Source organism: Sciurus vulgaris (genome assembly GCF_902686455.1).
Source record: "Sciurus vulgaris genome assembly, chromosome: 4".
In the NCBI taxonomy this organism is placed as follows: domain Eukaryota; kingdom Metazoa; phylum Chordata; class Mammalia; order Rodentia; family Sciuridae; genus Sciurus; species Sciurus vulgaris.
This window is the reverse complement of record NC_136464.1, coordinates 176,242,427-176,256,753: the sequence shown is the minus strand read 5'-3', so window position 1 is coordinate 176,256,753 and position 14,327 is coordinate 176,242,427. Positions and strand designations below refer to the sequence as shown.

The 14,327-nt window shown below is 35.0% G+C and overlaps 1 protein-coding gene across 4 annotated transcripts in view; it reads right to left on the bottom strand.

The window, feature by feature from the left end:
* The window catches only part of PCCA (propionyl-CoA carboxylase subunit alpha), a 369,734-nt gene that overhangs the window by 296,348 nt on the left and 59,059 nt on the right, over positions 1-14,327 (bottom strand). For all 4 annotated transcript variants that reach the window (XM_079138616.1, XM_079138618.1, XM_079138619.1 and 1 more), the window contains 2 exons: positions 11,896-12,009; positions 10,079-10,132 (listed from right to left, as the gene is read on the bottom strand). In XM_079138616.1, the coding sequence (XP_078994742.1) occupies positions 10,079-10,132; positions 11,896-12,009 (168 nt within the window). The remainder of the gene's footprint in view (positions 1-10,078; positions 10,133-11,895; positions 12,010-14,327) is intronic.

The window sequence follows — 14,327 nt, the reverse complement described above, 5'->3', positions numbered from 1 at the left end:
ATACTTCCTGGACCAAATGGCAACTTCAAAGGCAATCCCAAACATGCGATCATTTCTAAAACAAGTAATCAATCCTCAATTACAGAGATTGATAAAGAGCCCTCTCACTCTCTGACCTGACCCAGTCAAGCTGGTATGGATAGCACAATTCTCACAACAACCATATTAAATAGACCCATTCCACATAATACAACAGCCAGGGCAACTACTGGTTTGTGGGAATGACTCTTTTAGAGGCTGATGCACTAAATCTAACCTTAATGGTTATAGAGTCTTGGAAAGCCACTGTGGGGGCCGTAGAAGCCTAACAAGAGTCTCAGCTCTTTGGCAGAAATGATCCCACAAAACCAAAGGGCCCTAGACAATCACAGCTAAACAGGGCAGAACATGTGTTCTCTTTAAGGGGATATGTGTCAGGATTAACAACTCCCATCGAACTGAAGAAAATGTTAAAGTTATTATATAGATTATTAAAAAGCTCAAAGAAGCTACAAGCAACGGTTCATGGTTCTTCAATTTGTTTGCAGGATGAAGACACAATGTACTCCTATGGACCTTCCATTTTTAGTGCCCTTTACTCTTCCATGTTTTGAGCCTTGTATTTTGAGTGTGCTGATAAGATTCATTTATTCTTGCTTAGAATCCATGAAACTCCAGATGGTCATGGATACGCAAGCTGCCTTGAAGTACGCTTAGGGGCCCATTATATAGACCCTCTAGAGAGTTTCTTTCATCACCATAGCCAGTGCCCCTTATCAGCTTGAAGTAGCCAGAATGGTCATCACCTCAGCAGTTAGGGTTACTTCTTCAGAGGAGGAGAAATGAGAGGAGGTAGAAAATAGGCTAGGCAGACAGGGTTAAGGGCCCCTCCCCAGATGCTTCCACATTCCTTTCACTGACCACAAATGAAGTAAACAGTGTGTGGCCAGTAACTCCATTGGAGACTGAGGACATGCACTGGAAACCTAAGCCAGTCCCTGAGGTATCCTGATTGCACAGGGAACATATGAACACCAAGTGGCTTGAAATGAAGGGTCCGGAGGAGTCATTTCCTGGGACCGGGGGGCCAAAAATTGCAGAAATCAACTAATTTCCTTTTTTAAATGCCTTAAAAACCCCTAGACAACAGGCACCCAGTGGCAACCCTCTCTTGGGACACCTCTGCTACCGTGGGATCTCTAATTCCTCTCTGTTGCTTAAATAAATCCTCTTTGCTCCACCCTGCTCCTCACTCCCCAAAAAAAGAAGAAGAAAAAAAAAAGTGGTAATAAAAAGTGGCACAGTCACTATGGAAAACTCTCCTCCTAGCTAGATACACAGAGACTCAAACTGACATTTGTGTACTGAAGTTCAGAGCAGCATTATTCACAATAACCAAAGATGGAAACATCCTACATGTTCATCAAGAGGTGATAGTAAAACAAAATGAACTCTATCAATAAAAAATTCTGACACATGCTATAACTGGAGGAACCCTGAAGGCATGCAAAGTGAACTAAGCTGGGCACAAGAGGGCCAACAGTCCATAGAGACAGAATGTAAAGCAACGGGGATCACCAGGTAATAGGTAGTGAGGACATACAGAGGGAAGCTTAAAACATGTGGCGTTTCACTCTGGAGTGATAGAAAGTTCTAAAGATGGATGGTGGTGATGGCTATACATTATGAACAAAATTAACACCACTGAACTGTACACTCAAAAACAATGAATGTCAGCCAGGTGCAGTAGCACACCTTGATCCCAGATGCTTAAGTGGCTAAAACAGAAGAATCACAAATTCGAGGCCACTCTGAGCAACTTAGAAATTGTTTCAAAATGAGAAATAAAAAGGACTGGGACTATAGCTAAAAGGTAGAATGCCCCTGGGTCCAATCTCTGGTACCAAAAAATAATGGTGATGATGATTAAAATTCAAGAGACGTAGTGTACACCAAGATCACCATTGTTAATATGTTATATTCTTGAAAACTCTTAAGAGTGGATATTAATTGTTCTCACCACAAAACAACTAGGTAATAGATGATAGGTAATGATATATTAAGTAGCTAGGTTGAACCATTCTACAGTGTACGTATAATTCAAAACATGTGGTATATAATACACACAATTTTATCTGTCAAATTAAATATGTAAATTTGAAAAAATGGGGAAGTGGCAAAATTTAGGTCATATATGTCTTCCTACAATAAAAAATATACATAATAAAAAACAAGTAAAAGTAAAATCTTTTAAAATGGACCAAAATGAGTCTTAATTTCAATGGAATGACACTGTAATCATTCATGAAAGAGATGTCCTAACTCACTTTCAAACATGTTGAAAAGCAAAAGTTATCATATGTTCCCATGGAATTTATAGCATGCAGGTAAAATATACTTGACAACAATACATGCAGGATGGTGATGGGAAGGGTCAGAGAATGGACTAGACAACTACAAAATTTCTAAAAATCTGACATGGTTCAGTATTAACACTAAATAAACCATGAAAAGCTAAGGATGCATACCACAATCCCTAGGGAATGAAAACAAACAAACAAAAAACACTAAAAATCAGGATTGTGGGGAGAATCCAAAAGATAAATTTAAATACAATTTAAACAGAATTTCAAAAATTATTTTTAAAAATTCAGCAAATACAGGGGAAATGGAAAAGACAAGATCTATAATAAAATGGTACACATAAATTTAGCTACATCAAATGTTTATTAAATGTTAATAGATGATAATGAAATTGCATGTGATAAAGGCTACACAACTGTGAATATGCTAAAAATCAATGAACTCCATACTTTAAAGACTGAGTGTTATGGTGTGTGAATTAAATCTCGATAAAGCTCTTATTTTAAAAATATAAACTAAGGCAGACAAAAAAATTAATAGACTAAATACTATAGTTAAAGGGCAGAGATTATCAAAATGATTTTCAAAAGCATGACCCAAGTACACAGATGGAGAAACACATATGCAAATAGTAAGAATAAAAGCGGTCTTAAGAATTAAACAGGAAGCAAGATCACATAGCTACTAAGTGGCAGAACCAGAAATATAACTGTTTCTGACTCCAGGCTGTGCTACTACCTGCAAGGGGGCAGCAGAGAGAGAAGCAGAGAAGCTGGAGTATACAACTTGAACCTAACCATCAAAGGAAAGAAAGCCAAGCCTTAACAAATCAGATTTTCAATCTCCCCCTCACACTCCAGGTTGAAACACCCCCTCACACTCCAGAGCCCTAAAAGCACTTTGACTCATCTCATCCTTAAAATATTCCCTAAAAACAAAGGAAGATTTTTTTTCCCCTTTTTAGGAATTCACTTCAAGAGCATCTAGTCCTCCACAAATAAGTTGAACTTAATCAAACATTCAGGAAAAGAAGCATGCTCTTAAACATTTCATAAGATAGTCTGTTATAATAAGCATTTTAATGCAGTTTCATTCATTAGGTCTCAAATTCTCTTTTGAACATCATAGATTAATCACCGTTAGAAACGTAATAGGACAATATATCACATATTTCAAAAGACCTAGAAAAGAAGGTTTTAAATGTTCTCACCAGAAAGAAATGATAAATCTTTGAGGCAATGGGTATGCAAATAATTACACTGATTTGATAATTACAGGTTACACACATATATAGAAAGACCATACTGTACCCCGTAAATATGTAAAATTAGGCATCATTTTCAATAAATTTAGTTTAAAATTACATCTAAAAAAAGAAAGACACTAGGAAATTATTATCAAAACTAAAAAGATCAGAGAATTTTCTCCTCCCAATCCAGAAACTTGATTAGTTGTACCTACGAATACTAAGGAACAGTTAAGGGCATGAATCAGTAGCTCTATGCTGCACATTTCACTCAGTAAAGTCACTTGTAAAGTCAGCAAAACCCAAGTGCAGAGTTACTTTCACTGGCATGCAGGATTACAGGATTACAGGAACAAGAGGGCCAAAGAGGAACAATTAAGATCTCAACAATGACACATCAATGGGAGGAGGCAGAAGAGAGAAGCTTCCACCAATTGTAAGAATAGGTACCAGCTAAAGCCATCAATTAAATTAATGAATGAATGAACAAATGAACCACCACTAACAGCTCAGTCTGGTTCCCATTCATCTTAGAGGCAGTTTGGGACATGCATTGAGCCTGGATCTATATTCTCATTAACTAACTATGTGACATTGGGCAGGGCATTTATTTAACCTTTCTGAGACTGTTCTCTTCCATAAAACCAAGAAAAGAAGTAGCAGTAGTAGTAGTAGAAGAAGTAGTAGTAGTAATAATAATAATAATAATAATAATAATAATAATACATCAATATTGTCATGAAGATTAAATAAGAATGGTGCAGTTTATCCTTAGATTGGTATTCCAGGCATTTTTAAGATCGAGAACATCTTTTATTCTATAAACAAGGAAAATTCTGGGCCAATTCTTTTCTTATAAACAAAATCTGACTTCTGCAAATAAGAGTATCCTACATGATAAATCTATAACAAATTTCTCTCTCTCTGCAAAAGAAAAAACTCAGTAGTGGTGCCTCTAGGGATTTAAACTGGTAGCTGGGGTCAGAAGTTTGTAGGTGGAGAGAAACTTGGTCAATGTATTCATGTGATTTAAAATCCTTAAAGTTTTCAGTTCTCAAAAATTAAAATTTCAATATACTAAAATCAAAAGTCTATGTCCAGGCCTGCAGTTGTAGCTCAGTGGTACGGCACCTGCCTAGCAAGAGAGGTACTAGGTTCAATTCTCAGTACTACATAAAAATAAATAAAATAAAGGTATAAGGTAACATTTAAAAAAAAAGAGTCTAGTAACAGTTCTCAACCTTTTATAAGCTGTGACATATATAAATAATAAGGGTCACACACAATGCATGCTCCTATGAGCTGCCCAGATTATAGCCTAGATAAAGTTACAAACAACTCTGGGTTTGCAAGGTCCGATTCTATTTTTTTTTCCTCAAAAAATAAAAAAAAGTCCAAATATGAGTGTAATATAATCATTTAAAATTCACCCTAAACTATTTTAAGAATAAAAAAAATTGTTGAAATTATTGGCAAACTTGCTAACTTCAAAGACTTCAGTTTTGGATAGCAAGGCCTTACAACACAGTGTGGACTACTACATTATACCTGAGCACCAAGGACTCAGCAAAAAGCCCTTCAAGCTTCTCTCTACATCAGTCATTTTCTTTTTCTTTTCTCTTCTTTTTTTTTTTTTTTTTTTTTTTTTTTTTTTTTTTTTGGTACTACGGAATGAACCCAGGGGTGCTTTAACCACTGGGCCACATCCACAGCTCCCCTGCTCTTTTTTATATTTAATTTAGTGACAGGGTCTCACTAAGTTGCTTCTGGTCTCACAAAGATGCTGAGGCTGGCTTTGAACCAGCAAAGATCCTTCTGCCTCAGCCTCCTGAGTCACTGGGACTACAGACGTATGCCACTGCAACTGGTTACACCAATCATTTTCTACAATCTCATCTGGTACTAACTACTTTATTATCCAAAGGGGCAGCAGGGGGTGTGGGGGGATGTCTATTGGTTTTCACTAAGTTCTTTAGTGATTTGATCTCAACAATTGCTCTCATTCTTCCCAACCGAGCCACACAGGTATAGTTTTGTTCTGTTTTGTTTTGTTGCCTTTTCTTGTGCTCTGCACTTACAACTACAGTAATGTCCTGGTCCTCTTACTAACCAGCATTATGTGATTGTTAGTCAGCTGATGCACCTGAATCTGTTTTCTTTTTTTAAAGAGTGAATAATGTCCAATGTTTGAGTGAATTAAATGAGATCATTCATGTCTAAGCATTTTATAAATGACAGTGCCATGCCACGTGTATGTACACAGCAGTAGTGCTCTATCAAAGCATTCATCAACAGGAAAAAACCTAAATTCCAAAATACAAAATACACATGAGAACTATCAGATGAATTTCCCAAAACCACTAATTTTAACTGTTTCATTCCCCTAAAAACTCTTTAATAGCTCCCCCTACCAACTGAAGTAATATTATTCCCATCTGTAATGATTAAGGTGATCTGCCTGGCAACGCTAACTTCATGTTAGGTTCTTTATATATGTTGCTTCTAATCTGTACAACAACCCTGCAGGGAAGCTGTCATTCTCTTCATTTTCCAGATGAAAAATTTTTGAGCTATTTCCAAATTTTACTATTACAAAAGACCCTACAATGAACATTTTTTTCAATTATATCTTTGCAGATGAGACTTTTAAGACTGGAATTGCTAAGTCAAATGATATATATTTTATGTGAATACATGTTTATATGTTTTAAATTTTTATAGATACTAGCAAATTTTCAGAGCTGGAAAGAGGGGGTTGAAATAATTTACACTTCCAAGAACAAAACTATGTTCCTGTACCCTTGCCTATACTAGATGTCAAAGTTCTTTATAATTATTTTGATTAAGCCAATGAATTAAAAAATATATACATATCTCATTATTTTTGCAACAGTTACAGTCCTTATTTTCTTAAAAATTCTCTGAGGAAAGGAGATGAAAAAATACAATCCGCAGACCTTGACTGCTTCCCACACTTCCCTTCTAAGCCTTCAGTCTGAACATTCTGAAGAGAACTATCTATACACACAGTCATGGACATGGATAAGATCCAAACATAATAATATACAAATTATTAAATCTAATGCATAAATGTCTTATAAGACTAATTGCTGTAACATAATGCTGTGTTAGACTAAAATGACATAATATTAAAACACACACATATATACGCACATACCAGAAAGAAAGAGAACCAGGAAGACTATGAAATTTCTTTAAACCAACATCCCTTTTTTCTAGGAACTGGGAGTTTTACTTTTCAAAGCTTTTCTTTGTAATCTCTGAAAGAACTTCTTAATCCTAACAATCCTTAACATTCTCCCATTGCTGGTCCTACACTATTCAGAATAAAATAAGCCCAGAGGGGAAATACAGACTGGAAAACAGTTTGAAAATACAATATTTGCTCAACACAATAAAATTATTGAAAACTAGTATTCTTCATGGGTTATTTATAGCTTTGTTTTTTCCATAAATTAATTAAGCTATGAAAAATATTAAGAAATTATTTTGTTCATATGTAACCCAATCCCATTTCATGAATTATGAATAATCAGTCTTAGTTTAGTATATGTTTACGTTTGGGCAAATTTGGTTTGTTACACATGTTCTTTGAAGCAAATATAGAGCAAATTATTCAGAAAAAAATCATTTAAAGCACAAATAGTTTATTAAAAAAAAATCACACTGATATTTGTATGGCAATAAAGAAAACCAGAAACAATGAAAACTTTCCACATTTGATTAAATTTCAAGCACAACATCTTATTACAATAAAGGAACTCCACAGTACCAAACTAAAAAAGGAAGATTTAAAGTTTCTGCAAGTCTTCCTTACCAAAGCCATCGACATGGCGATCCACAGCTCTGACACCCAAAATAATCAGACTTCTAAGAATATACCCTGGTTAGAACACCACAGTTGGTCACTAATCACACAAACAGTATTTATGTGCATGACAGAATCCGTAAGCAATTTCATGACATTTTTATTTTTATGGAACTTATCACCTAGAATCAGATATTCCAGGAGGAGTATCTTAAATAGTACACTGATGGGAAAACATTTAATGCTAAGGAAACTATATCACAGAGGAAAGAAGAGGGACTACAAGCCACATATTTTCATAGGGAACAAAAAACAGACAGCAACACTGCCTTCTAGTTACAAACCAATCTTTTTCGAGATAGGAGAAAGTTCTCTCACAGACTGAACATTTTGTTATTCTTAATATAATAATTATTATTTAATCCTCCAAAAACATTTATTGATCTTACTGTGTAGAAACCTTTAAGATAGATGACATAGGGGAAACAAAGACTGAAGAAACCAAGGTGCTTATTTTAATGAGAGATTAAATTACAGAAGCAAGTTTAACATAATATGGAGAGTAGTACACCAAATATGAACTTTTAAAATTTTTTAAAGTGCTCTAGAAGTCATAGGAAAAAGACTGCATCTCTCTAGAAGGACGAAGAAAACTCTCCCAGTAGCAGTCACAAGGGAGCTGAGTCTTTAAGGAGAGAGTAGGAAACATGACAGGAAACAGCAGGCGTTCCATTGAGGACAGTGAAGAAAAGCATGGATGGGAAAGGGCCAGCCATGTTGGACTGGGACACTCTCTTCTCTGAAATAAAAACCCAAAAGGATTTTTTTCCCCAGTACCGGGGGCTAATCCCAGAGGTGCTCTACCACTGAGCCATATCCCCAACACTTTATTTTTATTTTTTATTTTGTGACAGTCTCACTAAGTTGCCCAGCCGATTGAGACCTTGCAATCCTCTTGTTTTAGCCTCCCAAGTAGCTGGGATTTCGTGCATGAACCACCATGGCAGGGCAGAAATAATTTTTCTTGTCTTCATTTATAGAGAATTTGATCTTCTCTTTTCTTCTCTGAATTGAAATCACTTGCTAACTTATTTTCCACAACATGTTCTGGAAGCAGAATTCATATCTGATTCATTTTCATTTCCTTATCAAATGCCTTGGACATAAATGCCAAAGAAGCATTTTTTAATGATTGAATAAATACATGAATGAATACAATGGTTGTGTTACTTAATCTCACTGGGACTTAGATATTCCTCTCTACCAGAAGTTACTAAACTTTTTTGGGGGGGCTGGGGGGGCAGGTACCAGGGATTGAACTCAAGGGCACTTGACCACTGAGCCACATTCCTAGCCTTATTTTGTATTTTATTTAGAGACTGGGTCTCACTGAGTTGTTTAGCACCTCACTTTTACTGAGGCTAGCTTTGAACTTGCAATCCTCCTGCCTTAGCCTCCCAAGTCACTAGGCTAAACTTCCTCTATAAAGGTCTATCTAGTATATCTAAAATAGGCTTTTCAGGCCAATCTCTGTCACATCTTTCAACTCTGCTGCTACAGGGCAAAAGCAGCTACAGACAACACATAAATCATTGGGCATAGTCATGTTTCAATAAATCTTTATTTACAAAGAACAGCTGTATTTGTCCCACAAACTATACTTTGCCAACATTTCATCTACACAAATGTATTATATTGTACATGAACATTTAAAAATAAGCATTATATTCAAATCATTTTTATAACAGTCAAAATTCCAAGGAAAAGAAAAAGAAAAAGAGGTTTACATAAGAAAAAATGGAATATGCTACATCAAATCTGATAAATGTGAACCTTTAGATACTTCCATCTAACTTTTCCTCTATAGGTATATATTTAGGTCTTAGTTTTTACTCCATAATATTAGTTAAAACAGACAATTCTAAGGTAGGACTCTATGATTTTAAGAACTTTTCCAAGGTAAATTTATAGATTTTACATGGAAGTTTCATCAAGAAAATAATTTGAAATAATTTTGAATCCAAAGAACAAAAATAAAAATTACCAAAGGGGGAAAAAGTCTAACATACTGCAATGAAGATAATGTAACATATGACATAATTGCTCTAGTCACCAAAAAATTCAAAAACTTAATTAAAATCATATGTTGTGCTTAAAAACCTACTTATTAATACTCCAGGAAAGCAATTTTAGTAGCAAATTCAGGTTAATTTACTTAGTTAAAATGGTGATATTAGGAGAGTACTCAACTCATTTTAAAAAAATTTTCCTAAACAAAGATCAAATAAGATTTGATCTTAAAGGCCATGATTTGCAATAAAAGGGGAAAAATTAGAATCTTACTTCTAATTTCATATTTCATACACATGCCTGACATATTTACATTTTAAAATCTAAAGTTTTTAATTTTAAAATTCATAGGCCATGCAATATACAATAATTAGATGTAATATGATTTTATAACTTTTCCACTTTTATAATTACTCTTCAAATTAAGTCTTGGGTTATAGAATAAAAACTCTTCATTTTTCACAATTTTCAAAGAATTGATGGATCAATTAGAATTCTATAATTCATCACTACCCACATTTACAAAAACCATGCCACCACACTGCTTTCTGAAATCAAGGTTAACAATCGCTGGTTCATTACGAACTTACCAAACACTTGGCAAATTCTTTGTTTTCTGAAAGGAATCCATAACCTGGATGTACCTTAGAAATGAAAACAAAAAGTTCTTTCAATTTTATTATATTGCAAAACTGATATGAGCAGCATATGAGGTGCATTAAGGTGTGTCTTCTTCAAAAGCCTTAACCGCAGCTGCTGCCAACGTGCTGACCAGCTGTAACACACACCTCTGGTTAGAGACTGGAATATCCCCGCTTTGTCCTAACCACAGTCACAGCCATGCCCCACAAACCTTCCTTGCCCTTTGGCATTTGTCTACATGACACACACTCCCCCTATTTTTTGGCCATGATTGGAGAATTTCACCATAGTTGATGGCTCAAAGCATTACAGTAGAGGAAATCTTAGCAAGGTGGATGAAAAACTCTGACTCCCCTTCTTTACAGTGGCAGGGACCGCCATCTTCCAAAACCCAGCTACTAAGCCAACTGACACATTTTCTTCTTGATGGCAAAAGATACGCAGCCACTAGCCAACAAGCCCTTTGTCTCAAATTAAACTAAAATCAACATTTGGCTATACTTTAACCTCATACTCTGAATTTTTGTCCTTCTAATATCGATCCTTCTTTCTTCCTCACTCCAGATTTAGACATTCACAACTGCTTCAAGCTACCCTCCCCCACATGCCACACTGCCAAAATCCAAATCCTACATCCTACTCCAATCAAGTCCTTTTTTACTCTATCACATGAACCAAACCAAAATTTAGCCACCACAGTACCAGGTAGTAGTGAACAAATCTGTAGTAAAACAATTCTGCTAAAAGGAAAGTCACATTTCTGAAGGAGCCAATATCATAACTGAGAAACAGCTGAGTTTTATGAACATGAGACAGAAGGATTTAGACTACTGAGTTTAAATCTGCTTCATTTCCAAATTTAGGAAAAAAGTTTTTCACCAATTTCATTTTATATAACTAAAGGCTATATTCCAACAAGCTATAGTTAGAACATTTAAAGAGTTTTACCTTCATTTACGGTGCTGATAAACTGTGAAAATCTATATGAGTTCGTGAATTCAATTTTTTATTTAAATACGTATCTTACTAAAACATTTCTTTCAAAGAACTGTGAGCACTAATTGAATCACTCCAGGCTAACTGCCAGTGTTGGCTGCTTCCACCCAATTTTAGAGATAGCGCTGCATAGTTTTTAACATCTTATGTAATTATTCTCTGATATTAAAAACAGAACAAAATAAGAAGCTATTTCCCATGTCAGAAACCATCCACTTCATTGTGGATCTACTCCATTCAAAGCAAAGTGGGGTGCAGAAAATTATCGATTTACTAATAGTTATGGGCATTTTATTAACATTAACAAACTAAAATAACTACTAAATACACTTTGTACTTCTGGAAGTTTAACTAGTTGTACATAATTCTTAAATGCCTAAAATGGAATTTAAACAGGGTCTTTTGGATCCTGTTTATAACAGAGTTTTTGTTTTGGGGTTTTTTTTAATGCTCTTATTACACTGAAAGGGTTAATACTCAAAACTAATTGGGATTTCTTTTTCCTAGCAAATTTGGAAATGAACTGAAACTGCTCCCTGGTGTGAAAGCTGAATCCAGCAGCCACCTGCAGGATCAGCGACCAACACTGCCAGATGCTACAAAGCCTTTGATTTCCAGTAGCGAATTCGGCCACATTTAACTCATGTGACATGAACTAACTGCAACAGCATTTTCAATCATTCTTTCTTATTTTTTTTTTAATACAAACTCTAGCTTTCTGCTCACTACATATGAAACAGCTGCAGTAGATAGGTTCATTCAGACTCACAGCTTGGGCCCTGGTTTTCTTAATGGCTTCCATGATGGCATCCATGTTGAGGTAGCTTTTACTGGTGGGAGCTGGGCCAACACAGACGGCCTCATCCGCCATTTTCACATGAACCTGAAGAGACAAATCCCTGCATTAACAGATGCTCCCAGCAAAAAGAATCAGCATCATCCACAAATATACACAAAACCACAAATCTGATTGTTTCACCTATCATTTACAGTCTAAGATTTCTTTTTGAATGTGCTAAAAAAAAAAAAAAAAAAAAAAAGGAAAGAAAAAAGTCTTAGGAACTGCATTGCCCATGATTTCATTTATTACAAAAGCCTAATAATCCATTGTCTAACCAAATAATTTCCATAATACCCCCTACCTATTTAAGTAAAATCAGAGCAAACAACCTCAGCTTCCTATTCAGTTCATCTATACATAAATCTAATATCAAAAACCACCTTGTTGCATGTAGCCAGGGACCCGATATTTTAATAACAAGCACTCATGCCCACTTCTAAGCAAGCTCCCCAGGAAGTTGGGATAATTAGAGGGACTGAATAGAGGGATGCAGCGAGTGTCCCTGCACAGCATCAGGTCAGCACCAGGCACAAATTAAAGCCCAGGACTAAAGAGTTCAGTATCACAACACATGAGCCAGAAAATCCTGAGAACCATTTAAATACTCTCACATTCGATCCTTGTCCATTTTATATCCATCCCTAAAAAAACCGATATGTGTATTAAGTTAAATCTATTCAGAATCCAGGAATGTATTCTCTATTTTTAAGACTGCTCACACTACAGTGTTTTAAATATTCATTTAAATATATATTTTTATTTATTATTGATTGATTTATTTATTTTTTACTTAACAGAGTAGGTAGGCATTCAATACTGAAAACAGTAAACTGTTAAATTTTAAAAGGAATCTAATCTTTTAAAATAGTAAAGAGGTTTTTTGAACTGGCTTTTCCTAACAGTTTTCCAGTGAAGCAACTCAAAATCAGATAATAATTATTTCACAAGGCAAATAAATAAAAGCTGGAGCACAAACATATACACTGAAACATTTTATGACCCACTCCCCACCCCCATCCACTATTTCCAATGTGGCAAATGTTTTAGAGTATCTGTGCTACAGTCTTCAATTCTGAACTAATTTTTAAAAACTACCTTGTTCTAAATGACATCTAAAAAAGTAGTCTTTTTAGAAAGCTCAAAATTCTTTTTATCAATTCAGTAAATGTTTTCTACTTAAGTAAAAATATATATGGTGTACTAAAAGGTAAAAGATACCTGCCCAAGGGATTTACAGGTTATTATCATAAAATGCTCAAATATATACACTCTGTAATTCCTTATATAACATCAATTGCAAGGAAAGGCAGCCACTGTTTGCAAAAGGCTTTTAAATATTCTTATGTTCAAAGAAAGACTCACTCCTCCTGGTCACCTCCGCCTGGTTTCTCCTCAGGCTCAGGTGTCTCTTCTGCCCTCAGACCAGAATGTCCCCTACTCAGCTGCCCTCTGCCCAGTTCAGGCCCTGTGACTTTCAGTTTGCTACTGTCATTATAGGTGTGGCGCATTGTTGATTTTTATTTTTATGGAAACTGAATACTTAATGATCCTTTAAAAAGAATACATTAGCCAGGTAAGGAAAAAGTCCTTATTTGAAGTTAAATTTACATATGTTCCCTCAGGTACAATCTATTATTCAATATGAATTTAAAGTTCCAGTTCCACCTGGGTCTTGCCCAGATACTTCAGGTTTGGATGACTCTTCTTTAATTTCAACTCCAGCAGTATGTAGCACAAATCTGGGCATCTAACCCCATTCTACTCAGTAAACTCATTTTAACAATGTGTATTATGATTTGTACACTCTCCCCACCAGATAAAGTTCTAAAAGACAGAGACTATCTTAAATTCTCTTTTAAATCTCCCCTAGCACAAGCCTAAAAGCTTATCAACTCATGGATATATTTGGATATATCTGGCACTTTACTTAGCTTTCATCATTAAATGGTAAAAGTCATTGTCTTTGAGGTAAAAATCTAACTACAACCAAACGAAGTCTTCTCAATCTTAGCAACACATACTGCAACTGACAGTTGTATAAAAAAGAAGTTAAAAGATACAAATATATATGTGTGTGTTTATACTTCCAGAATTTATACGATGATCATGAATCAAAAAGCAAAAAGAAGGCAGGAATGCTAATAGTAATTTAGTTTCAATTCCAGTCTTAAACTTTTATAATGATACTACATATATAATTTTTGGTTCTTTGGGTTTTTTTTAACTATCATAATAGATATTTTCCTATATTATCACAAATTCCTTGTACACATACCAAAAATTAGTTCAGGATCCAAGACATTTGCAGATGATGAATATAAAAAACATTCAAATAAGTTATACATCAAAATCAGGTCAAA